This window comes from Lichenostomus cassidix, chromosome W (assembly GCF_008360975.1).
Source record: "Lichenostomus cassidix isolate B80296 chromosome W, HeHo_3.0, whole genome shotgun sequence".
NCBI classification, from domain to species: Eukaryota; Metazoa; Chordata; class Aves; order Passeriformes; family Meliphagidae; genus Lichenostomus; species Lichenostomus cassidix.
This window is the reverse complement of record NC_139510.1, coordinates 3,324,959-3,352,397: the sequence shown is the minus strand read 5'-3', so window position 1 is coordinate 3,352,397 and position 27,439 is coordinate 3,324,959. Positions and strand designations below refer to the sequence as shown.

Genomic DNA, 27,439 nt, shown 5'->3' with positions numbered 1-27,439 from the left:
AGGAGTGGAGCCCTGCAGCACTGGAATGGGATCCCACCAGCCTGAGCCCTGCACATGAAATACTAAGCACCAGGAACACCCCTGGTTGAGTGGGGGATATCAGCCAGCCCCAGCCTGCCTGAGCTGCTACAAGTGACAGCCATGAAGACACCAAAACATTCAAGTTAATGGAAACAAGTCTTTATTAAGTAACTTTTAATATCAGAAAAATAAAACTCTTATAATTCTCTTTACAGCAAATATATGATATCAGTGCTTTGGCCATCATAAGTTAAAGGCCCTTTATCATAAAATATATAGTTTTTAAACTTTACCAAAATTGAATTTATAATCCCTATGACCTCCCTACATATACATAACAAAGAGCGTAGTAAAATTAGCAAATATTAAGCTAGATCAATAATTTATCAGTTTATTCTTAGTTTGTGGTTTATAGAAGTGGTACACGCACCTAATGTCTGTTGATTCCTTGGCTTATTAGTTGCAGTGTACAATGCAATAAAACAAAATACATGCTCAGTGAACATTTGTTCTCATCTACAAGACTGCAGCTAGAGATCAGATTATAATACTGACATGTAACTATCCTACAAGCAATTATAGTATTAAAGTTATGCAGTACATAATATGCCTTCAAGGCAACTTCTAGTTGTAAACTTATACGAAATGTAACTAAGTGGAAATAAAAATAAAATTTTCTGTATATATACTAGTTTAATACACAATTTCTTTTTTTGTTACACTGAAAAAAAGTTTGTCTTGGGAAAATAATGCTTTAAAAAATAGGAAAAAATACATCAGAACTCTACTTTTGTGCCTTTTGTTTGTTTTTGCTGTTTTAATATGCCAGCACAGCTTTGGGAATGTACTGAGGATGAAAAAGCTAGAAACATCCACAGGTTGAAATGTAAGAAGCTCATTCAAGAGACTTTTTTTTTTTTTTTTGGAAAGACAGTTTTGAAATGAAGTAAACTGATTGCAGAGCCACTGTCACAGCTGCTGTCATGAATAATACAAAAGCATTTACACAACTCCCCCTTTTTCCTTTTTCTTACTAAAAATATATATTTATGTGTAAGACATGAACATAAAAATGCTTCACATTTTGAAATATATACTCTCTAAAAAGGTAATTAAAGAACAGCTTGATCAGACTAATGAACAGTGTCAGCATCATCACTCTAAGTCAAAGTATGTGCATCCCAAAGCCCTTACTGTAACTGGATGGAGTCAGCCAGACTTTTTCCACATTACACTAACAAAAGCAGTGGGTAGGAAATCACAAATTGAGACATTCCTGATCCTCTGGACATACTGCCCTTATCAAGGACAAAATGGAGGTGCATCTGGCAGCTTCTCTCTTCCTACCTCACTGTAATTGATTATCTGAACCAGCCAATAACACAATCTGTTTCAATAAAACAAATTATGCTTTAAAAGATATTTGCAATGCTGAAGAATTAGGCATAAGTTGTCACACAAACAAAAAAATGTTTCCTCAAAACTGGGAGAAGACAGCACTGGAAGTATTGTTTGATATATTGATAATACCACACATCCTCCATAGCAGACAAGTACTGTTGCATTTAGGCAAAAAGGTTCATTGCTGCCAGCACACAGAAGCCAAACAATTAACAGAGATCCTTTAGAAAAGCCTGTAAAATGTGGGGGGATTTTTCAGTTGTGTAATTTATGAAAACTTTCCTTCACTGTGCCATAACATGACACCAGATGTATCTCTGCTAAACATGCCATCTGCTTACACTGAACCAAACAGAGACCACTTAAGTTTAGTGTTACCATAGCAGCCTTTTGAGAAAGTAAAAATTTATTAATAACTTCAGCCTAATCCCAAGAAAGTCCAACAGTCAGAATTCATTATAAAGTTTACTAGAAGGTACCATTACACCCATGTCTTTAAGAGTCTTTAAAAGTCCATATATAATAACATCTGTATATTTAAGAGTGAATTTGAATTGCCTGAGTAACGGCTGTCTGGCAAATAGGACACGATGGGACTTCCTTTTCACAGATTTTGTTGGCACACTCCAGGCAGAAGAGATTGTGACCACAGGGGACCAGGGCCGCAACGACTTGGCTCTCGAAGCAGATCATGCAGTCGTGTTTCTGTCTTGACTCAGGGGGCGAGCTGGATGTGGAGCCACTATTGGAAGAGGAATAGCTGTTGGTGCCACTGGAGAATGCGGGGATGTAGATGGGAAGGCCTACTTGGTGGCCAGTGCTAGGTGGGTCACTACTCACTCTCCCAGCCAGTGGGTGATCCAGGCTTTCTGGAAATGCGGGTGACAAGCAAGGAGTAGATGGCTGGCTCCCTCGGCATTGAGGCTTGGCATTATTAGCAGGGTCACTACCAAAGCCAGGGAGAGGGTTTACAGGTTCAAAAGGAGTCCAAATGGTTTGGGAAGGCATTGGTAAGGAATCATACACAGGAGACTCAACCGCGAGGTCTTCCGTGCCCACTGAAGGCAACGTTTCTCCAAACCAAAAGTTGCCTGTGCCGAACGGACTTGTTGGGCTGAAGTCAGCCAATCTATTGCTTCCAAAATAGGAATCTGTGGAACTACTTCCCAAGGAGCTGGAGCTGTTATTCCTATAATAAGAAATCATTCTGGTGCAGCTAGGAGGGACAGGATTAGAAGCAAGCCATGCAGACCTGAGAGTGCCTCCTTCAAAGCTCACATCTGTACCATTGTAGTGGAAATCATTCTCTTTATTCAGCTTAATGTAGTTCCCAGTACGCATGGCTATATGCATCTCTATCTCCTCACGTGCACAGTTGACATTTTCAGGCATTCCTGTGACTTCGAAGACTGGCTCCTTGTCCCTGCTGGGAGTGACTATGTAGGTATGGGTCTGCTGCTGAATTCTTTTGATTGTAGCTCCCTTTGGTCCAACCACCAGCCCAACTACACAGTAAGGCACCCTGACTTGGACTGTCATCTGACCTGGCAGATTAGGGGTACATGGCAGGCCTCCCAGGGCAGGACCGCTCTTGTTGCGTGATGCTCTAATCATGGAGAAGTGTTCAGCAGCTGAGAGAATTTCCCTTTTAGCCATGGCTACATCCTCCTTTCGCCCAGTGACAACAAAGATGGGTTCTTCTCCACGAACAGGGGTCTTAATGTAAGTATTTGTCTTGGCCCTTAGTGCTTTTATTTTGCAACCTGTTTAAAGGAAACATATACAAGTTTAGCAAGACATCCAAATTTAGAAAGCCACAAGAAAGCCATCTATTTTAAGCTGTTTGAGAGTTTCAAGAAACCATAGGGTGAAACCAGAAGCAGCTGTTTGCATCTCTGCAAGCCACATTAGCAAAAGCGGTAACAACTTATACCTCTTATTTCCAAACAGGCCTCTAACACTTATAGCTACAAACTATTTTAGCAATGTTTCTGGGGCTGGTTTAGCCCAGTAACTCCTCAATTGCTATTAGATGGTGAATAAACATTAAGGGCTTTTTCCTCTGTCAGCCACCTTTGTGATTATCCCATACATACTTATGGGTTTAATTTTTTTTCTATTGATTGGGTATACTTCAGTTATTTCTAAGATCCTGCAAAAGGAGGAAAGGTTCACACACAAGTTTGCTGATATATTAGCCTTCTACCAACAAGCATGACCTAAAAGCAAATTACACATTTACAAGTGAGAGAAGTGTCTGTATTGCAACCTGTGTAGGGTATAGATAAAATTGATTAATTGAGAACTCTTCATTTGCTTCCTTTTATCAATAAGTGTCATTTAAAACTTTACTCTTCCCTGCGGGATGGAGGAGCCACTCCTTGAACTGTCAAGTAGGAGTTCAAGGAGTTCAAGCAGTTTGTTGCATGCATATAAGGCTTACTATGTAATAGTATGTGCCTATGTGGAATTTCTCTCATTTATTGACTGAGTAAATACAGACTGAAATAGAAGCAAAAAGTTAATGAAATATTTGTCTTTGATTTTTGGAGTCTGAATTATAAAGTTTGCTATGACACAATGACAACAGGCTCTTTCCCAAGACGCTCAAGGCATTTTGAAAGGCATGGTACATACAGAAGGCCCTTTTACCCATGACAGGACCAGAAAAGCAGGCATTTCAAAATGAAGAGACACAAGCAGGTCCATGACATGCAAGACAGTCTACTGGATTCAGTCTTAATTGAATTTATCCTATTTTAAAACAAATTCAAAAGCATGTCACATTAAATGTTATTTTATAGTGAACCTCATCTTGAAAAAACTATAAGTAACATTTGCAGATCAAGTGTTTTAAGCATCATTTCACTTGCAGACATTTGTTCACCTTTTCCTTATTTACTTTAAGCATCTCATAACCGTTTGGGTACTCAAAATAGTATCTCAAAACAGTGTTTTGTTAGTCCTTTGCACCCAAGGTATCACAATCAATAAATTTTACAGTTAGAAAACCACTCAAAGATGCACTTTATTCAGTACTATCTACCTATAAAAAAAGTAGCAAACATGTAGATGCTGGTTGGAATAGAGGGGAGGAAGAGCTGCTTCTTGAAGGGCCCCTGTACACAGCAAGGACAAAGGCTGAACACAACAGCCCTTTGTTTCTGTGACACAGCTTGAAAGAAAGTTCATTAATCTTCAGTAGCTAGTCGTGAGGGCTCTGAGAGGCCCTACCTCCACCAGAAAGCACACAGAGGAGCATAGGAGGGCTCCCGCAAGAGAGGGTGTGAGGCACAGACAGATATGTGCAAAGGAGGGGATGCAGACCCGAAAGCCAAACATTGATCAGCAAGAGCAGCAAGTGTCAGCAGGAGATAACAAACCCATAAGCCTCAACCTCCCACTACAGCCCACTGAGAAGGGCACTAGTGCTCTACTAGATAAGAAAAAGGGAAAACAGACATTAGATGCCTTACAGAAGTGGCAAAGCACACATCCTTTGAAGCCATGCCATTTCCCCATATGTACCAGAGAGCAGCATCTCACTTTAGCAATTTACCTTTACTCCTTCCATCTCTTAGTTTGCATTTCTCCCTGTAGTAAATCTGCTTGCCCACTCCATTCCCATTCCTTCCCAGTTACTCAGAAAAGATAGTGGGCTCAAACGTTAAACCCAAAGGTTGCATAAAATTGTGCCACTGAAGTTTTCACATTCTTTTTACTGGAACACCTAAACCCAAAGTCAGTCTCCTGATGTGTACCAATTATTCTCCAATATACACAGATTACTTTCATTTACTCCATTCCACCCCAGTAGATATCCTTATTTCCTGAAAAAATTACAGAGGCAACATTTAAAGAATACTAGAGGCATTTAGACATAGATATCTAAATAGCAATATCATTCTATATTATATATCACTGTTCAGAGCCCACTTAATTCCAGATTCCAAACAGCCTTACCAAGTCTTACAGCTTACATTTTAGACAAGATTTTCCTGATATTTTAGAAATTCAAATCAAGTTAGAATTATGCACCTTCAACTCCATTCCCTGCAAATTCCCAGAGATTGCTTTGCCAGTGTCATATTTCCAAACCACTCCGGCGTAAAGAAAAGCCTTCTTGCTTTTCTTCCTCAGGCTGCAGAACAGCACAGACCAAGATGGGTAGAACTTTGCTTTTAAGGTATGAGTCACATACCTAGAAAGCAGAGGCCAAACACTGCCTCAAATCCCTGTAGCAACAGAAAAAGACTTTTAAACATCAGAAAGTTGGTTTCAGTGGAAAGCTGACTCCCCAGACCATCAAGATCAACTCTCAATCTTTAGCTGAAAAGTTAGAAAGAACTGAAGAAAATCACCACATACAAAACCCAATATTTCTGAACAAGTCAGTCAATATCCACTGGATTTTATCTACAAGGAGTGCTGGAAACCCCCACAACAGACACTCATGACAAAATACAAGGTCAGTAGCCTATTATACTACTCCAGCTGAATGACCTTTCTATTTGCTTTTACTCAGCTGATCTGGTTTCCCACCCTCCTCCATTAGTCACTACTGAGGCAATGCTGCAAAGCACAGTTGATCCCATCCCCTCACCAACAATTCTGCAGCCACGATGACAAGTTCTGCCAGCTATGAAATCACATGGTCAAAGGATAAATCAAGAAGTTTCTGTATCTAAGCTCAGGTGTTGAAGGTTGGGGTGGGGGGGTGGAATTTTTTCCATCCCTGTTACTAGGGAACCAATGACCCAGTGCTCAGGGCCATTAACAATTTTGTAAGAGACAAAGGCTGTGGCTGGGCGGGGTGAGGAGAGGAGGCATTCTGGCCATTGGGACCAGCACTTGCTCGTGGGACACCGGAAGGGTCAGAGGGAAGCTGCTGCTTGCTTTCGGCTGCGACCGCGGGACGTTCGGCTGTGCTCTGCCTTCTCCTCCTGGCTGGGTGAGCTCTTGGTTGGGAAAAGTCGCGGGATTTCAACCTTTTTTCCCCGCCGGGAGCGCGCGCCTGCCCGGCTGCGTTTTTCGCAGCAACTTCGGAGGAGTCTGGCTGTCGCTGCCCCCGCCCCACTCGCTGGAACGCACCGCGGCGTCTGCCACAACTGCGGAGTCCCTGCCACCTTTGCTGGCTAGCCCGGGTGAGCCATTCCTGCCGCTCCAGCTCGCTGCTCCGAGCTCTCTACAGCGCGCTGCCCTGCTGTCCAGCCCGCCCACCATTACCAACCCCGTGAGACAGACCTGACCTCGCGCCACAGTGCTACCTGCAGCTGTGTGGGAGTCATCGCACCTGCCCTGCCCGGCTGGGAGATCAACAGTGCCCCTACTGGTTGTGCCCGTAACTACACCAAGCGGGAAAGTGCCTGGCAGCCCAGGGACATCTGTCACCGGGTTTCTGGTTTTTGTTTGTTGTTGCTTGTTTACTTCGTTATAGATACTAGTAAAGGAACTGTTATTCCTTTTCCCATACCTCTGCCTGAAAGCCCTTGATTCCAAAGTTATAATAATTTGGAGGGGAGGTTCCCACCTTTCTTAGCAGACACCTGTCTTTCAAACCGAGACATCAGGAGACTGGGAAAGACAAAGGGGAAGAAAAAAATATATCACCCACACTTTTGCAATTCAAAAGATTTTTGTATCCAAGATTTTGAAGTACAGAGGTTAAAAAAAAAAAAAAAAAAGCCTTAAAGGGGGACTTCTAGACCAGAAATTTCATTTAATCAAACCTTTTCAAGTGATTTTTAGTTTGGTGTGATAACAGAAGTCTATTCAATACCAGTTACCATCCTTGGTTCAGCAGTATAAGCATTCCTAAGCAGCACATTCAGTCATAAGTACATACAGACACAGTTAAAACAAAACCCTTTGTGTTTGCTTTCATTGAGGCAAAGATTTAGTGCTTGTCTGCCCAGGCACCCGATGAGGAACCAAGCCTGAGTCAAGTCCTGTAGGCAATGTTCACCTTGTGCTGGCTGATTTATATCATTCTTTTCAAGCTTCCTCCCCATTTTTTTCCCCTTAAGAGGATTGTTTGACTGTACATTTTAACCACACTATGAACATTATACTCTCCAAGAAACTTAAGGGTAGCTCTAAAGGAATAGTTTATCTCATACACTACCAATTTAAAATGATCAAATACTTCCTAATTAAAAAGAGATGATAGGAAGACAGATTAATTTTTCCCCTTAGAAATGACAGTTAAGTGTAGCAGCCATAGCACTGGCAGTCCTCACCCATTACACAGCAACAACTGGCTCAGCCCTCACTCCCACTTTCACCTTCCATCATCACTAACAGGATGAGATACATCAAACCCAGTCTCAGGCCATTCAATCCATGAGGGAAACTCCCTAATGGAGCCAGCAGAGCCAAGTGACTGCAGTGGGAACCCTGTGCACACCTGCTTCACACCACACCAGCCAAGCTGCTGCCATGAGCCAAGAACCACCCCAAAAAGGCATTTCAGACTCCTGTTCTGCATAGCCATGGAGAAATGTTACCTTCCCCCTGTTTCTTTCTTTGCTGAATTCACCTCTATGTCACACAGTGGGAATGGGACACATAAATTTATAGATGAGGTTCCCTTTGTTGTGTGGTCTCCCCTCTCACACTAGGGGACAAAAGTCCTTCATCCTCCTCATTATCAACAGTGGCAAGATGCAACCTGTCATAGAAGGGACACATACCTTATACCCACATTCCTCTTGCCAAGTGCTGCAAAACTGGGGTTCAGGCACACACAGGAACTTAAACCTTCTTACCATCATGTCTAACTTTGCCTCCCCAATTAAAGAGGACTTTAGGGAAAAAAAAAAAAAAAGCTGAAAGAAATTTATCTAAATAGAACCCTGGAAGTCATGGTGGGTAAAAATTCAGTGAGCAGCCCCTGTGAACCACAATCAAATGGACAACACCAGTTTGTTTTCCTTCCCTGCTCCTGACAAGTAACTAGCTAAAGGGATCAAAACTGAGAACTTCCTGCAGCTCTTCAAACATACAAATCCTGTGTGAAGCCACCAGTACTGCCAAGGATGGAAGAGCAGCAAGCAGGGTGAAGTTGTATTAGCACCAACTCATCTCTTACACAGGAGGGAGGGCTGACAAGCAGCCCTGACCAAGTCTGGCATCCTTTGATTTGTCCTCAGAGCAACCATAGATCTCACAGCTCGTCACCACTAAAGAGAAAGCCATAGCTCACAGGAATATATTTTTCAGTAGCTTTGCAGTTATCTGATGAAAGACAATATTGTATTACAGCCTCCATTCTGAATACTGTCTTTAGCACTGACCACCATAATAAGCTGACACCAAGTAATGAGGCAGTGACAGAATAATTAACTGACATATACCCCAAACAATGAGCTGCTAGCAGAGCCATAGCTAATTTCTTGCCTAGAAAGCAAGGGCAAGGTCTGGGAAGTCCCTCCAAACCAGCAGGGGATGGCATAGCATTGCCAAGTGTGCCGAGAGGAACACACAGGGATTTGTTTTCTATGAGCCTGTAACAGCTGTATATGGACACAGCTTCAAAGGGAGAGTCTGTTAAACTGGCACAGCCCTTATTTCATTGCTAGGTCACCACAAATTTTTAATCAGAGAGCAAGAACCCCTGCAACTATGTGCAAATCCTTTGTTACCTGACTGAAACACTGGATGGTAGTACCACAAGGCCAACAGCTGCTGGTCTGCAGAGCATAACATTGCACACCTGATTAACAAAGAAAGAAAAATTAATCTACTTAATTAAGAATGACTGCTTGACATATTTTTCAGAAGAGCTGTTCATTCCCAAGCTGCATTCTTTTGCTTAAACAGAACACTTCCTCTCAGTTGTGAAATGACTAAAAGTATTTATCCAGTTTGTGATTATATAGCACAAAAATGATAAGTGCCCCATTTATTAAGCCGAGATGAAGCTGCATTGGGACAGAAAATGAAAACCAATTCTAAATTATTTAATGGCTAAACCTCCTTAAGTAGGCTAGCTAAATTAAAACCAGAACATTTGTGGCATTTCACTGGGTTATTAAAGCCATATTAAATACTACCTGTAGTCTAGTTGATAGACTGACTCTAGTTACTATCACCTTTCAACTAAGAGCAATTAATTTCATTTCACACCTTGGTTTAATTCATGGAAAATTTTAACTCCTGGCAATTTTATTTTTTTAACTGGCTGTTGAATATAGTTAGTTGATTTAAGGAAGATGAAGAAAGTAATTTCTCTATACTTGCAAAAGATGCTGATCTACATTGTACTGGGTTTGTGTGGCCAGATTTTGGTAGTGGGGGAGCTGCAGGGGTAGCTTCTGTAAAAAGCTGCCAGAAACTTCCCCTATGTCAGACAGAACCAATGCCAAACAGCTCCAAGATGGACCCACATGAGAGCAGGTGGATGCTCAAAAAAAGGCTGTGATCTTGTAGGAAGCCCCCACTGGAACAGGATCCTGGCAGGGACCTGTGGAAAGGACCCCATGCCAGAGTAGGTTTCCTGGTAGGACTTGTGACCCTGTGGGGAACCAACACTGGAACAGGGGAAGGACTCTTCTCCCTAAGCAGCAGCAGGAACAACATGTGATTGTTGGAAATGATATAACTTTCCTAATGTGGTGGTTTTGATTGGCCCAAAACATCAGCAAGGTATCTTTAACATCTAAGAGAAATTTAAACCCCTCAGAAGCTGTTGTAGTAGGCCTGAGGAAGTTGTCTGAGGGGTGGGGAGTGGCATCAAGATGGCTCCTGTGTGTCCTGAGTCAAAGTTCTGGAAGTTTTTTCACCAAGTCCAGCAGAACCAATCTCTGATGGCTCTGAAAGTGATGGACATGCTGCCGGCCAAGTGTGGGCCAATGAGAGGCGCTAGTTATGCCTCTGTGAAAACATATTTAAGAAAAAATCAAAACAAGGTAGACACGCACTTCTAGTTAGAAGAGGAGGAGGTGGAGGTAAAAATATGTGAAGGGATAACAACATGGAGACACCAAGGTCTGTGAAGAAGGTGGGAGAGGAGGTGCTCCAGGCACCAGAGCTGAAAACCCTCTGCTAGCTGCGGTGAAGGCCATGGGGGGAGCACGTTGTCCCCCTGCAGCCCATGGAGTCCACGAGGATGCAGAAATCCACCCACAGCCCAACGCCAGAGGAGCAGGTGGATGCCTGGAGGAAGCTGTGAACCAGTGGGAGTCTCATATAAAGAGTTAAAGCTGCAAATGCCTTGCAAGTGATTCGCCCCAATCGAGCCCAGAGACACTTCAGAGACCAAGTCAGAGAAGTGGGTATTTGCTTTATTCGATGCACCGGGTGTGGGGGAATTTTCTCCACCAAACACACACACCTCAGTACCTCCAAAGGCACAGTGTTATAGGTAAAATTCATGAATATTCATTACATTCCCCAGGATAGGAGTGGTTATACAAATAATTTCTCAGAAGTCATTAATATCATTAGCATGTGCACCATGCATGCTCTGTATGTCCTGGTGGTCTTTGGAGACCCCCAAAGACCCCTCCAGGATGAAGGTCCTAGTAGTCTTCATCACAATGCACTTTTCACCTTTCCCTCTGGAGCATGCGTGGTCTTTTATGGGATGATTCAGCGGTTTCTGTGCTGGTTTTAAATGCATGCTTGTACATCTTAGCTAAAAAGCCATCAAGCCAGAGCTGTTATCTACAGTTTGAATTTGAATTAGAACTCAGCCTTCAGCCCTGGACAGGCGCTGCGCTGGTAGAAGGGGGCAAAAGCTCAAAGAAACAAGGATGGTTGAAGTGCAAATAGATTTGGGTTTTCTATTTGACCACTTCTTTCTCACAAGAGAGAGAAAGGCCTTGCTCCTGGGATGGAAGCAGCCTGGCCTTGGCTCGGGAGAGTCTGCACCTTATGGACAAAAACTCATGTTGCATCAGAATTCGGGCGGGATGTTGCTCGTGAAATTGGACCCATGCTAAAGAAGTTCCCAGAGGACTGTCTCTCGTGGGAAGGACCCTGTGGCTAAGTAGAGGACCCCTGATCAACTAACCAGAAAAAAAACCCCTTACCCTGCCCCCTGCCCGTGTTGTTACATTGGAAAGGGGGGGGGGGGTGAGCGGAAAGACTGCTTCTTAAGAGGGAGGGGGGTTGAGAGCAGAAAAACTGTCTAGAGAGAGAGATAAGTAGAGATAAAGAGTATTTGTAGTAGAATTGTAGTGATGAATAAATTTATGGACCTGCTCTGTAGACTGAGAAAATACCCCACACCCTGCCCCTCTACCCAAACTGTTAGTTAAAGGGAGAGAAGGGGGTGAGTAGAAAATGCTGTCTTAAGAGGGAGGGGGTGAGTAAACAAAATGGTGTATGAAAAGCTTATTTTTACCTCTCATTTTTCCTCTGACTCATTTAAGTAATTAAATCACTTTGCAACTTCAAGTTTAGAGCCTGCCTGCCCTTTCTTCCATGCATCCTCCTACCAGTGTCCTATCTCACTTAACTCATGAGATTAGTGTGTGTTTTAACAGTTTTTTTTCCTTCCCCTCTCCTGCATGTCTGCATCAGGAAAAAGCAAAAGTGCCTAGCATTTAGTCAAGGTCAAACCCCGACACCTAATTATTTTTTCTAATTAATGGCTTTAATTAACTTTTAAATTGTTTTAATTAATCATAAGTAGTTCATTAATCATAAGAAGTTAAGCAGTGTAATTTTCCACTTTGGCCAGCACATAACATAGCTAACTTTCTTTTCACAGACTCTTATTGTTAAATTGTGATTATTAGATCACCGAAACTTTTAAGTTTTGCTAAACTAACCCTGATAAATTTCAATGAAAGACTGGGGGAGTTAAAGGCCGAACACCTGGAATCCAGAATTTATAGCCCTCGAAGGACATGTTGGAGTAACCAGAAGATAAAGAAGAGACTAACAAAGGTGATCCAACATGTGCTAGATTCCCTGTCTGAGAAAAATATTACAAAAAGACTGAAAAATGTGGACTAACTAGCATGAGAAGCGAGAAATCAATAACCAAGAGAAGACAGAATACTAATTAATAAAGAGAATTATGTAATTTAGAACCAATAAAAATTAATTTCTTTGTTAAAAATGTATAAATAAGTTAAAAGTTCTGAAAGTGGTGTATGTGGCTGGAGTTATCCACTATGCACCCTGGCCAGAATAAAGTAATGCCTATTCCCTAATACTACAAAAACAGCGTTAGAGAGTTTCATTTATCCTGACATTTTTGGTGACATGACGAACTGACCGTAACCCCCATTCCCTGTCTCCCTGCAATGCTGGGGGAGGAGGTAAGAGCCCAGGAAGGAGAGAAGGGTGGGGGGGAAGGTGTTTTTGAGGTCTTATTTTACTTCTCGTTATCCTGCTCTGATCTTGTTAGTAATAAATTCAATTAATATCCCCAAGTTGATTCTGTTTTGCCAGTGACGGTAATCAGTGAGTGATCTTTCCCTGCCCTTAACTCTTGAACCTTTCACTATATAATAAAAAAATTAGAGCATTTTATACTAAAGACATTTTTCCTTGCCTCCTGACCCATCAACAACTCACCCCTGCAATCACAAGCTTTTAGTTACACTGCAGTTACCAAACCCCTGTGCCTGCCTGTGAAACATTTCAAGATGGCTCTGTATTTGGTCTGGCTAAGCCAGAGTTCATTTCCCCAAAGCAGCCCTCACAGCACTGTGCTTTGCATTGGTAGCTGGAAAGGTACTGATAACACACCAGTGTTTTGGCTACTGCTGAGCAGCACTGGCACAGCATCAGTGCTGTCTCTCAACATTCCCCCATTAGGGGCTGGTAGTGGGCAAGCTCCTGGGAGGGGACACAACCAGGCCAACTGACCCCAATTAACCAAATGGATATTCCATAAGGGATGTAAAAGCTAAGAAAAGGAGGAGGAAGGGGGGCATTCCTTACCTAAAATGTTTGCCTTCTGGAGCAACTGCTACACATGCTGAAGCCCCACTTCCCAGGAAGTGGCCAGATATCACTTGCTGATGGGAAATAGAGAATAAAAAAAAATTTTTCCTCTTTGCTTCTGCACACACAAGTTTTCACTTTTACCTTAGTAAACTGCCTTATCTCAACCTACAAGTAATTTTCCATCTTATTTTCTCTCTCCTGTCCAGCTGGGAAGGGGGAGTGATAGAGCAGCTTGGTGGGCACCTGGTATCCAGCCAAGGTCAACCCACCACAGTTTCACCTCAAGTCTTGTGCAGAGTTTTGGGCACCTCAATATAAGAAAGCTATAAAGCTATTAGAGAGTACTCAAAGGAGGGCAACAAAGATGGTGAAGGGTCTGGAGGGGAAGCTATACAAGGAGCAGTTGAGGAGCAGTTCTAGGCTTGTTCAGCCTAGAAGAGACTGAGGGGAGATCTCATTGCAGTCTACAACTTACAGGGAAGTGGAGGGATGTCGCTGTTGAACCGCTAGTAGAGAAAAGAAGTCCAGGTTCTAAGTGTGGCATCAAAAAGCTTTTATTATTTAATTCCAACTTATATAGACTTTTCAAAGGTCACCCAGATTGGTCAGTTCGAAACCTCCCCCTAGGCCTGATTGGCCAGGCCTGAACTGTCCATATCTTGAGTAACTGTTTCAACAAACATCCAAACTTTATCTTTGTTTATAAAACACAGGAAGAAGAGAGAAAGAATTCTCACGGGAAAGGTCTGTGCTAGCCACAGAGGGGCAGGCACCAATCTCTTCACTCTGGTGACCAGTGGCAGGACCCAAGGGAATAGCCTGAAGTTGTGTTAGGGGAGGTTTAGGTTGGATATTAAGAAAAGGTGCTGCCATCCAGAGGGTGGTTGGGCACTGGAACAGGCTCCCCCAGGGTAGTAGCCACAGCACCAAACCTGACAGAGTTCAAGAAATGTTTGGACAATACTCTCAGGCACATGGTGTGATTTTTGGGGTTGTCCCATGCAGGGCCAGGAGTTGGACTTCAATGACCCTTGTGGTGAGAAAGGAGTGGTCAAATAGATAACCCAAATCAATTTACACTTCAACCATCCCTCTTTCTTTGATCTTTGCCCCCTTTCACCAGCACGGCACCCATCTTGAGCCTTCTGGTTTGGCTCAGGGCTGAAGGCTGAAGTCTTCCTTAGCTCTAATTCAAGTTGTGGCTGACAACTTCTCGGGGAGGAGTGAATGTAGATAACAGATTTCCTGGGATGCATGAGGTCTGTTTCTTTTTATTTCTTTAGGGCGTCTTGATCTCTGGCCTTGTGGCTTATCAGCTTATAAGATTTCTTAGCATACTACATTCACCATTCATTTATCACAATAAGGCAGAATATGTAAATAAACACAGGATTCCCTTAATCTTATCAAGATAAAAGGGAGCAAAAGAATCCTTTTGAAGCCAAGCACAAGAAATCACTGAATAATATTAATGATTTACGAGAAATAATTTGTATAACCACTCCTATCCTGGAGATGATGAATATTCATGAATTTTACCTATAACACCGTGTCTTTGGAGGTATCGAGGTGTGTGTGTTTGGAAGAGAGAATCCCCCCACACCTGGTGCACCGAATAAAAGCAAATACCCACTTCTCTGACTTTGTCTCTGAAGTGTCTCCAGGCTCGCTTGGGGCAAATCAGTGGGTCACTTTCAACTCAGGCTATTCTATGATTCTATGCTATATATAGCAACCAAGACTGCTCCCATTATAATTCCATCACACCCATTTCTGAGGAGCAACTGACCACTTACTTAGCATTAGTACATGTAAAAAATTACAAAGCGAAGATGATACATGACTTTCCTACTTGTCATTATCCAGGTGGAGCTATAGAAGTGTTTTTAGATGAGATACTTTCCAGACCAGCACTTCAAGCTCAAGTGCAACAGGTGTTGCAGCCACACAGGCTTGGGATTGCCTAGGTACCAGGACAGAAGAGTCTGGAGATCTCAAGTACTTTAACCAAGAGCCAAGAAATTGATGTTGACCACTTGGCTGTGCCAGATCAAAGGAAGCAGGATTTTGTTTTACCCTATTGGTGCCAAGGTAAGAGATGGGAAAAGAGGGCAGCCTCAAGAGTCTCTGATGATGTTGAGAAAGCTTTCCAAGAGAGGGCTGCTCAAAAGCTCTCAGGGATATTTTCCTCTTCTAAATAACAAAAGCCCTGGTTCAGGAATCATGTAGAAACTCTTTATTAAAGATTCTTCAGGTATGTATCAATTCATCAATTTATATATATATAGCTATCAATCAATCTAGTACAGAATGAAGTAGTCAGCCTACACACTGTTTCCTTCTATATGTGTGTTGGTTTTGCTTGGCCCAGTTTTTGGTAGTGGGAGGGGGGGCCACAAAGATGGCCTCCTGTGTGTTCTGTGTGAAGGTTCTGTAAGTTTTCAGCATGTCCAGCAGAGCCAATCTCTGATGGCTCTGAAAGTGATGGACATGCCACTGGCCAAGCCTGGGCCAATTAGAGATGTTGGTTATGCCTCTGTGATAACATATTTAAGAAGAAATCAAAACAACGGGTACACGCACTTCTTTTTAGCCAGAGATGGAAGAAGAGGTGAGAACATGTGAGGGAAAACAACATGGAGACACCAAGGTCAGTGGAGAAGGTGGGGGAGGAGGTGCTCCAGGCGCCACAGCTGACAATCCTCTGCCAGCCGTGGTGATGACCATGGTGAAGCAGGTTGTCCCCCTGCAGCCCATGGGGTCCACAGGGGATGCAGAGATCCACCCACAGTCCGTGGGGAGGTGCCCACGCCGGAACAGGGGGATGCCTGGAGGAGGCTGTGATCCAGTGGGAGTCCCAGTGGGGAGAAAGTCCCTTCTCCAGAAATGGAAGAACCTGGCCTTGGAGGTCTGCACCCCGTGGATGAGGGACTCATTGTTGGAGGTTGAGGAATTTTCCCCATTCTGTTTCTAGGAAACCAACAACCAGGTACTCAAGAAACAAAAGATATAGCCAGGGTGTGGTGAGGGGGAACACCTGGCCGTTGGACTTCACTTGCTCATTGGGCATCAGAGAGGGAATAAGGGAGCTGCTGTCTTCTGTCCACTTTGACCATGGGAGCCCCAGCTCTGTGCTGCCTTCTCTTCCTTGCTGGGTGAGCCTTCGTTTGGTAAAAGCAGGGCATCCCGACCCTCCCCCTCCCCCTTCCCCCCCGCCGCGCCCCCTGCCTGCCTGGACACACTGCGACTTCTGCCACAACTGCAGAGTTTCTGCCATCTTTTGTTTGCTAGCCCAGCCAGCCCTGCTGTCCCAGTTTGCGGCTCTGAGCTCCCTGCACCCCGTCCTGCTGCCCAGCCTGTCCGCCATTATCCATGCAAGAGGAGGAGCCGACCTCGCTCCATAGTGCCCCCTGCAGCTGCACGGGAGTCATCGCACCTGCCCTGCTCGGCTGGGAGCCCAACAGCACCCCTGCTGGCTGTGACTGTAACTGCACCAAAGGGGAAAGTGCCTGGCAGCCCAGAGAAAGCTGCCACCGGGGTTCTGGTTTTCTTTGTTGTTGCTACTGTTGTTGTTGCTTGTTTGCCTCGTTATGGATACTAGCAAAAACCTTGACATAACGACGAGAGGGAACTCACGGCAGTCTCAATATGAGATATAGAGTAAGCTCCATTTTATTTCACCAAACGAGAGAGTTATATACTGTTACAGATGCTACTAATTATAGCTACACACACATCTGCAGTCTGTTCTCACACATTCAGGGATCCTCCTGGTAACTCCCTTTTTCTTTCTCATAACACTTCTGACTCCCTATTCTTTCCCATGACATTCTTCTCACAGAACATTCTCAGGTAAACAAGCCACTGTAGCTTGTTAGGATTTTACTGAGGCCTGAGTATGCTGAGGCCCTGCTCAGGTATATTCAGTTAGCTTAAGTTTTGCTGGAAAACTGCGTTTTCCAACAAAACCTGTTATTCCTTTTCCCATATCTTTGCCTGAAACCCCTTCATTTCAAAGTTATAATAATTCAGAGGGAAGAGGGGGGTCATATTCTCTATTCTAAGGGAGGTTCCCACCTTCTTTAACAGACACCTGTCTTTCAAACCAAGACACTCATGTTGCAGTAGATTCAGGCGATCTGCTGCTCGTGAGATTTGGATCCATGCCAGAAAAGTTCACAGAGGACTGTCTCCTATGGGAAGGACCCATGGCTCTGCAGAGGACAACTCCTCTCCCTGAACAGCAGAAGATCTCAGTGATGGACTGACCAAATCCCCACAACCTGCCCCCCTGTGCTGATGGGGGGGAAGGAGGGAGGGGGGTAAGTGGAGAAATGGTGTCTGAAGGTTTTCTTTTATTTCTCATTTATCCTCTGACTCTGTTAGCAATAAATCACTTTGCAACTTTAAGTTTCAGCCTGTTTTGCCCTCAGTAAGTCTTTCTCCCGGTTCCTTATCTCAACTCATGAGCCCTGTGTGTGTGCGTGTATGTGTGTTAACTTTTGTTTCCCTCTCCTCTGCCCAGCTGCAGCAGGGGAGAGCAGGTGTTGAAGGTGGCTGGCATTTGGCTAGGGTCAAACCACAACATGTCAATCCAGGACACTATCAAATCAGCAGTCTCACAGGCAGAATAATACTCCAATTCCCAAGGCAGATGACAACTCTGTAAACAAGTTACATGGAGCAAAAAAGCCAGAGGGCATCAAGTTGTATTATTAATTACTTGCACTGCTGTAGCACCAGGACTAACGTAGCAGCTGTTGAGCCAAATTAGGAAGGTACAATAGCAGAAAAGCAATAGTTATGAGAGGGAGTACATCGAACAAATAACTACAGAAAAAAAGTTATTTTGATTAAGAACATTGATCTAGTGAATGAAACAGATTTATGTGTGATAAATGGGGATTGATTCGCTAAATTGCAACAGGAAAACAGGGCCCCCACAGACCAAAGACCTCCTGCTGGCATAAGCAGAACTTGAGCATCCTGTTTACATAAGGCTTATACAAAACTTGCACAATCTAAAGTAACCAGCAAGGTATAGGGGGAAGGGCAGGCTGCGAACGTGTGAGGCAGACTACGAGCCTTCGGCCCCGAACGAGCACCAGAAGGCAGAGGCAGACCCCCCTAGCAACAGCAACAGACTACGCAAACACAGCCTTATCTCCAGCGAATGACACGTAACCCGGAAAAAAGAGAGTGCATAAAACCCCGGCACACACAAACCTCAGTGCGGTGTCGGTAGGCAGAGCAAGGGAGCCTGCCTAGCCCGCCCAGCGCTGCTTTGACCTGTATCCACTTGCTTGCATAAATTACAAATTACTGAATTGGAATTGTCTCTGATTGATTTATTGAGATCCAATTTATGACATGAGCAACAGCATTGGGAAAGCTGACCTGCATGATGATATTAAAAAGAAACACTATTCATGCCATGCGGCAAATGGTCAATAAAGGAAGATTGAAAAAGACTATGCAAATCTTCACCTACACCAAAATCTTGATTCAAAAATGCTGCTAGACCTGTGTTTTTATACACAAAATCCCACAGTACAGTCAAAGGTAAAATGATCTAGAAGGTAAAAAGTAACAGATACAGTATCTTTGTTGAAAAGAGAAACAGAGAACCTGATGCAGACCTCAGAACTACTGACTCACACTAGTGAAGGAAACAGATCTCAGACACTGATAAAATCTCATGCTTTTAAAGGAATACATGAAAGAGAAAATGAAGACATTAAGGAGTAACTGAAATTGGAAACAAATGCTTGATTTAGACCTCTTTGGCCTTTTCTTTTGATTAAATAAAAATGTACTAGTGCTCAGCAACATTTTTTGTTACAGGAAGTTTGCAACCTTATCCTTGCTAATTTTTTTTTTTGCCTGCAATAAGAAATTGGCCCTGTGGGATGGAAGTATTGCATCAAAACAAAATTTAAGATCTTTGAGATATCCAACATTTTGTTTAGAACAAAGTTTCTTTTCCAGTAATTCAGACCACAGTGTACTAGAAGAGAGGGTAAGAGGGGCTAAGACAGGGAAACACACATCATCTGCTGACTTTACTAACAGCTTAAAAGAACTCATCAGTTTTCTCATGCCAGACAGGTTAATCCAGTACAGTTCAGAAGCACATTAACCAGGATTTCTTTTCTGTGTGTATATAAACATAAAAAAGAAAACCATACTCTTTTATAACACAGCAATTTTACAAGAAAATCAAAAGGACCAGACAATTAGAAATTGGTATTTTACCTTCCAAGATTTTTGTTTTAATTTTAGCTTCATAAAAAAATCTTATGATGCATTCACACATTAAAATCTACAGAATTTCTGGCAGACTACACAAAGTCTCCTGAGTGTGCACTGTGTTGGGTGTGCTTCCCACCTAAGAAGCCAGAGAAAAGCTGTCTTTATGAGCAAGGATTTACAATCCCAGCTGGAAAACCTGCACCCTTCTAACACACTTTGCAACTTGAGTTGGATCTTTGCATAGCACAAATGACAAAGAACACAAATGAAATTACATTTGTTACACTGTATCAGAGCAATAGGCCACTGAAAATTCAGCAGTAATTTCAGACTGTGTCAGGCCACAGTACGCTCACATGTTTCAGATCCTGGAGCTCCAGGCTCTAAAAATGAGAAGACTTCAACTACCCAGAAAAATAGCTTTTCAACAGATAGCTCAAGTTTTATTTCAGTCTTTAGAACAAGCCATTGAATATAGCATTTAATAACTGGCTTGTTATAGAAGATGCAAAAAAATATTCTGAAATGTAATTGCCTTTTTCACTCAAGTTAGTTGAACCTGTGGTCCTTGTTGCCTGTGGCAATCAGTTGGCACTGAAGTACATGACAACTTCAGTCATACAAATTAAACATCCATGAATGTGGAAATGTGAAGAATCCAGTTTAAAAAAAAAAAACAAAAAACATGCAATTCAGGTTAGTTAGCTATGCTTATGCTGACTACACCTTACAGGTAATTAATAACCAGTCAAGGCTAAGCAAGTACTGTCAGTAATTCAGTAATACTACTATCACAACACATTGAAAGATAAAAGCAGATATTCAGTATTTTTTGAAAGGACTATAATTATCCTACCATAGCTAAATACAGTACATAGATAGCCTAACACAAGATCTAGGATTATATTACTATTATTATATTTTATTATAATATATGTAGCTCTAGGATTGTTTTAGCACTTTTCCACTAAGAGTGATAGCTATTGCTTTTATTTGGCTGTTCAGCTATGCTAGATAGCTATCAGCTATCAAATTATCAGAATTATGGTTTCATTTCAATTTACAGGACTATTTTAAGAAAAGTAATATTTTGCTCAAGAACCCACATTCAAAAACAAAGAACAAAAAAAGAGTCCAGGACCATTAAATCTGCATGAAAGTGTTGCTTTAGAGTTATGCAGCTCCAAACTCTAGTGATGTTTTAGAGAGAAAAACCACTATTGCCAGTTTTATCAAGGATATAAACGCTCGGAAAAATCACATTACTTGAATAGTCAAAACACTGGAATGTATTAAATATATTCCAGCAATCGCTATCTGAAGACAGCCAATATACTCAGGGATGCAGCATCTCTACAAGACAAACTTTGTCCCTTCCAGCATCTTTCAGGTTTTCTGTTTGTCTTCAGACACTACGCCTCTTTTTGCATTATTCAAATGAGATTTTAGTGTTTGTCGGCGATTGAATTTGGGTACTCAGCCTGATTCATGCAAAGTCCCATTTATTGTACAGAAAACATCATGTTTTATACTGTTACAAACTTAACCGTTTTCCAGGGTTACATGTTTTACTTTCCTAATGTACGAGATGATCGCCGTCATTTCTGCTTAACTTCTCTTGCTAATCACTTATGCATAAGGTAAACAGTCTTGGTCTTGCAATCAGTCTCTGCCCCTGCCAGGGGTGATTCAGTTTACCTCTCTTAATGTCTCACATTAACTGATGACAAAAGACCTCGATAGCTGCTAGACTTCGCAGCTAACACCTTGAGCTCCCACAAGTGTTTAAATGTGTCTTACTCCAAGTGCAAAGTGCAGGGGGCACTGAAGACTCACCATCACCAACTTTACATAGGGGAAACAGTTTTCAGGTGATCCACAGAAGACTTTCACAAGTCCTTCACATGATTTAGAGATTAAAACAAAACATTCGAAGTTAGACCTGCAGTCTGGATACATGCTTATTTAATTCCAGCTTTTCTCAGGCAAAAAAGGTCACCTCCTCAGCAAAACAGCTTTCTTGCTACCACTTCTCAAGAGCACTTTCTCTAACTTGATTTTATTTTTTTAAACTGATGCAACTTTGTGCATCTGCAGGATTTTTAGCTGTTGACAGCAAAGGAAGTCGCTTTTCTGCTCAGCATAATGACTGGCCAGGTTAGCAAAGAGTGGATTTAACAGCTAGTTCAAATTCATACAGAAAGCCGGTAAAATGCCAGGAATGGAATCTAGTTTTCCTGGCTCCCAGTCGAATGCCTTTACAGGAACAAAAGGATACAAATATCTTTTCCTTTGTTGTTCGCCTTTGAGATTTTTCCACCTCAAAGACTAAAAAGAAATATATTACACTACCCCAACCAATGTCTGTCAACTTCAATTTTGGGGGGACAAGGGGAATAAGAAAAGGCTGAGAACATTTGAGATTAATAAAAATAACATTAAAAAAAAAGGCACAAAAACCTGCCAGGTTTCAGAAATACTACACAACTTTTAATAAGGAGCACTTAACTATTCATTAAAGTCTTAAGCCTTTTCCAGTGATGTAAATGCTTCCAGCATTTACATTGAACTACTGTCACAGTAACCCAGCAACCTCCAACATAGTTTCAACTATCAACCACAAGGTACATTTCAAGCACTCCACACCTTCTATAGCTGTGGCATCCCACATCTGTGCACAGCTACCAGCGCAAATGCCCACACAAGAACCCGGGTTGCAGCAAAAGACACATGCCCAGCAGGTCGAGGGAGGTGATTTTCCTCCTCTACTCTGCCCTTGTGAGATCCCACCTGTAGTACTGTGTCCAGATCTGGGGTCCTCAGCACAAGAAAGATGTGGACCTGTTAGAGTGGATCCAGAGGAGGCCACAAAGATGATCAGAGGATTGGAGCACCTCTCTCCTATGAAGACAGGCTGAGAGAGCTGGGGTTGTTCAGCATGGAAAGGAAAAGGCTTCAGAGAGACTTTATTGCAGCCTTCCAGTATCTTAAGGGGCTTATAAAAAGGAGGGAGAGGGACTCTATACAAGCAGATAGTGACAGGACAAGGGGCAATGGTTTTAAACTGAAAGAGAGCAGGTTTAGATTAGATGTTAAGAAGAAATTTTTTACTCTAAGGGTGGTAAAGCATTGGAACAAATTGTCCAGAGAAGTTGTGGATGCCCCATCCCTGCAAGTGTTCAAGGCCAGGTTGGATGAGAACCTGAGCAACCTGATCTAGTGAAAGGCATCCCTCCCCATGACTGGGGGTGGGGGTTGGAATTAGATGATCTTTGAGGTCCCTTTCAACCCAAACCATTCTACGATTCTAATCTGGAATCCAGCAACCTGAAACTCACACAATTGAAAAAATATTAAATGCACGCACCATAAGGTCTTTGCTTGTTTACAGCTAGCTTATGACTCAGAAGCACCTTTGATCTGACAAACAACGTCTAGAGATTCTCTTCCACTGTGCAAAAAATTAAATTTGGATAAAGAATATTGTGGAACACTGGTTATCATTACTTTTTCAGTTTGGAAGTTAGGACTTAAAAAAAGCATGCTCTCAGACACAGCAGTGAGGCCTCAAGTAAAGCCTAGATCAAACTCAGCATTCCTGGTATTTCAGAGCTGATGTTTTTAGGCTGCAGACATTTCAAGTTCTTTTTATACCTCAGAAAGCAATAGAAAGAATATAAACTTAATATTTATGGAAATCTATCAGAAGTAGTGTTTCAATCTCATCGCCCTTACATAATTTGATATTAAAGTATTGCAATACAGAGGAATCTGGCATAAAACTTAGCTGAATTCGTTCAAGATAATCTTGGGAAGATCATGGAACAGATCCTCCTAGAAGCTATGCTAAGGCACATGAAGGACACAAGGAGGTGATTCAGGATAGTCAGCACAGCTTCACCAAGGGCAAGTCCTGCCCAACCAACCTAGTGGCCTTCTATGATGGAGTGACTATATCAGTGGACAAGGGAAGGGCTACAGATGTAATTTATCTGGACTTCTGTAAATCCTTTGACATGGAGCCCCACAACATCCTTCTCTCTCAATTGGAGACAGAAAGATTTGGTGGATGGATGGACTGTTCAGTGGATAAGAAATTGGTTGTATGGTTGCATCCAGAGCATAGCGGTCAATGGCTCAGAGTCCTGATGGACATCAGTGACAAGTGATGCCCCTCAGGGGTCCATATTGGGACCAGTGCTATATAATATCTTCATTAATGACATCGATGAAGGGATTGAGTGCACCCTCGGCAACTTTGCAGATGACACCAAGCTGAGTGGTGCAGTTGACACACCTGAGGGATGGGATGCCATCCAGAGGGATCTGGACAAACTTGAGAAATGGGCCCATGAAAATCTCATGAGGTTCAATAGGACCAAGTGCAAGGTCCTGCACCTGGGTCAGGGCAATCCAGGCTGGGGGATGAACAGATCAAAAGCAGCCCTGCCAAGAAGGACTTGGTGGTGCTGGTGGATAAGAGGCTGGACACAAGCCGGCAACGTGCACTTGCAGCCCAAAAAGCCAATCATATCCTGGGCTGCATCAAAAGCAGCATGGGCAGCAGGGAAAGAGAGGTGATTCTGTCCCTCTCCTCCACTCTCATGAAACCCCACCTGCAGTGCTACATATAGCTCTGGGGTCCCCAGCACAGGAAGGACATTGACCTGTTGGAGTCCAGAGGAAGCCACCAAGATTATAGGGATGAAGCACCTCTCCTATGAGGAAAGGCTAAGAGAATTGGGATTGTTGAACCTGGAAAAGAGAAGGCTTTGGGTTTACCTAATTGCAGTCTTCCAGTACCTGAAAAGAGCCTACAAGATGGAAAGAGACTATTTACAAGAGCATGTAGTGACAGGACAAGGGGGAATGGATCCAAACTGAGAATAGGCTTAGAGTAGATATTAGGAAGAAATTCTTTCCTGTGAGAGTGGTGAGGTACTAGAACAGGTTGCCAAGAGAAGCTGTGGATGCCCCATCCCTGAAAGTGTTCAAGGACAGGTTGGATGGAGCTTTGCGCAACTTGGTCTAGTGGAAAGTATGATAATGTAACCAGCTGGTTAGGATGCATGCTAGGAAGAGAATATGTATCTTCATTTTTATAGAGAGCAGAACAATCTGTGAAGGATGCAGCTCTGACCAGCCTTGCTCAAGGCAGACCAAACTGCACTACAGCTGACAACACTTTTGTGGGCTAGGGCACAGACACATGCAAAGCAAGTGGATGAGAAAGCAAGAGCATCTAATCCATGCAATGAGGCAGCACAGTTCTGGACCATAAAAGGGGATGCAAGGACCAGTATGTCTAAGACATTTAACAAATATTTAGTGGAACTAATACAACTTACATAAGGCAGTCTTTAAGCATAAAATCTCCCATGAATGAGAATTTTGAAGGGCCTCCTTGCACAAAGCTTTCATTCAAGTATATTTGGTAACATTTTTAGATTTCCCTCCACTCCTGCTCCTACCTCTTTTGTAGCCCTAATTCTTTGTATTATAAAATCCCTCCCCACCAAGGCTAAATATTTTACCACAAGCCAAACAGTGAGACACCACATGAAAAATAAAAGCAGAAGCAGCTAATGAACTCTTCAGGAACAATGATCCTATTTTTATGCAAACCCCATTATCTTGTTTTTAAGTGACTCAAAGTACTGAAAAATTTACTACAGAGAACAACCCTGATCTGGTGGAGAATAAACACAGCAGCCTAATCAGTCCTTGAAGTCCAATAGTTGATATTTCTCCTTTAGAGGACTGTAGCAATCATGGTTTTCAGTTCTGTTTTCCACCCACCCCCCCCCTCTGCCCACCATCCCCAATGACATATGAACAGTCTTAAGACATTGAAACACCATTTCTTGGAAAAGAAATTTTCTGCTTGAACAGAGCAGACTTGTCTGCATCAGAGGAAGCTACCTGCAAATTTCTGCACCACAGCCTTCCATTCTCCTTTGACACATACAGCAAAAACCCCACCCTTAACTGCTAAAAACCTAAAATAAATGTAGAAAGAGAAAACAAGTCTGCCTAAGCATTGGTGCCCAGTGGGCCTTTCTTTTGTACCACATTGGTTTAGACCAATCTTACCATTTCTTCCATATTCAAGGGAAAAAAACAATCAAAAGCTACACTGGCATAGAGAGACCAGGCAGCATAACTACTCGTTATAAGAGCTCATCAGAAAATGAGACCCACCACCCCCAAAACAAAACAAAACAAGACAAAAAAAAACACACAGAAAGGAAAGAGAGGGGCAACTTCATTGTCTGCCTTTCCACATCTACACTTGACACTGCTCAGTGCTTCTCTCGGTATATAAAAAGGAGTTTTAAAATTAGGTTCACCACTAGAAAGCTGGTGCAAAACATCTAACTCCTCCAAGCACCGCTCCCACGAGACCACATGAAAGGCACAAAACGAAGGTGACATCGCTGATATGACCTCATCCTAATGACGTAATAGAGACCCACCGAGTGTAGCAACAGGAAGCCATAACCTGAGCAGAAAGACAAGGGCTTTCACACAGAGGAGGGCTAAACGTGGTTCCTTTCTCCATCTCGTTGATTCCTCAGGTCTTTGTAATTGGTGAGCACCATGAAAAGCTGTAGGAACAGTGTCAGCCCATACCTTGCTCTCCAAGGCAAATTAAAGTCCTTCACTCAAAAATCTTTGTAAAACACAGTCCAAAGTTTCTACAGTGAAAAGCAGCTTCTCACTAAAGACCACGAGCCAAGTGTCATTGAAGAGCAAAGCCTGTGCCAACGCCTACCTGTACGTGGCCAGGCTATACACTGCATTTTACAGCTCAGATGAACAATAATAGAAGGTCAGAGCTAATCCAGTCCTTGCTCTTGCCTTCTCAAGCAGGGCTGGCCTGGTGCCAGCATCCTATTCCCCGTGAGGAAGCCGAGGTCTGGGAAGGAGAGGTCGTCCCCAGGGGGCACAAAGCTACCACCGAGGCAAGGGGCTCCTGCAGCCGACCCCGAAGGGGCACGCCCCAGGGACGTGCGGGGAGAGACCTGCCACGAACCCCGGGGAAGGACAGCAGGTCCAGGCCGCCCCACACCCCATCCGGTCCTCCACTCACCCTGGCGGCCCACGATCTCAGCCACATGCTCAGAGCTGGGCACAGGCACGCACTCGGTGGTGTTGACGCTCTTTCCGCGGAGCAGCGCCGTCTGCTCGCCGCTGAGGCCCGCCGCACCACCGCCACTCAAGCCGCCGCCGTAGGCGTGGGACAGCATTGCCGCCATCATGCCCTCAGGATCGTGCGCCCCCGCCGCTGTCTCCTGCGCATCGAGAGCGGGCGAGAGCAGGACGGAGCCCAACGCCGGCAGCAGCGGGAGCGACTGGGAGGGCGAGGAAGACGTGGAGAGCAGCAGCAGCGTGGCCAGGTAGTCTTCTTCGTCCTCTTCTTCCTCCAGCTCCAGATCTCCCTCGTCCCTCGCCGCCGCCTCCCCCGTCCCGCCAAGCCTCGGCTCCCCGAGGGAGTCGGGCGGCGGCGCCAAGCCCGCTCGCTGTCGGGCCACCCCCGCTACTCCGCTGCCTCCGGCGGGCAGGCCGTGGTCACGGAGGCCGAGGCCGGAGATGTGCTGCTGGAGCAGCGGCAGCGGGTGGGGGGGGAGGCGCGGCAGCTCGGGGGCACGGGAGGCCGCAGCGGCGCTGCTGCTCGGCATGGCAGGGGAGGCGCCGCAGGCCGGGCAGGGCCTAGCGGCGCGGAGCCGCCATGCCGTGACGAGCACGACCCGGACGCCAGGGCCGCGCTCTCAGCACGCCTTTTGCCCAATGACTCTCCCCTCAGCGGGGCCACAGACGGTAGTGGAATGGAGGGGAGCAGTGGGGAGGAGGTGGA

General features: G+C 43.8%; 2 protein-coding genes across 3 annotated transcripts in view; one reads left to right on the top strand and one right to left on the bottom strand.

The window, feature by feature from the left end:
• The window catches only part of LOC146425326 (SMAD family member 4), a 42,442-nt gene extending 41,739 nt beyond the window's left edge, over positions 1-703 (top strand). The window contains exon 12 of the mRNA XM_085041623.1: positions 3-703. Within this exon, the coding sequence (XP_084897749.1) occupies positions 3-58 (56 nt within the window). The 3' untranslated portion in view covers positions 59-703. The remainder of the gene's footprint in view (positions 1-2) is intronic.
• On the bottom strand, positions 159-27,439 carry LOC146425325 (RNA-binding E3 ubiquitin-protein ligase MEX3C-like). Of its 2 annotated transcripts, XM_085041605.1 has the most exons (3): positions 26,675-27,439; positions 9,066-9,136; positions 3,042-3,185 (listed from the first exon to the last, which is right to left on the bottom strand). In XM_085041605.1, the coding sequence occupies exons 1-3, from the start codon at positions 27,261-27,263 to the stop codon at positions 3,174-3,176; spliced, it is 672 nt and encodes a 223-aa protein (XP_084897731.1). In that variant the 5' UTR covers positions 27,264-27,439; the 3' UTR covers positions 3,042-3,173. The 2 variants fall into 2 exon arrangements, with proteins under 2 accessions (XP_084897730.1, XP_084897731.1); XM_085041604.1 differs by lacking the exon at positions 9,066-9,136 and having other exon boundaries at positions 159-3,185; positions 26,675-27,436.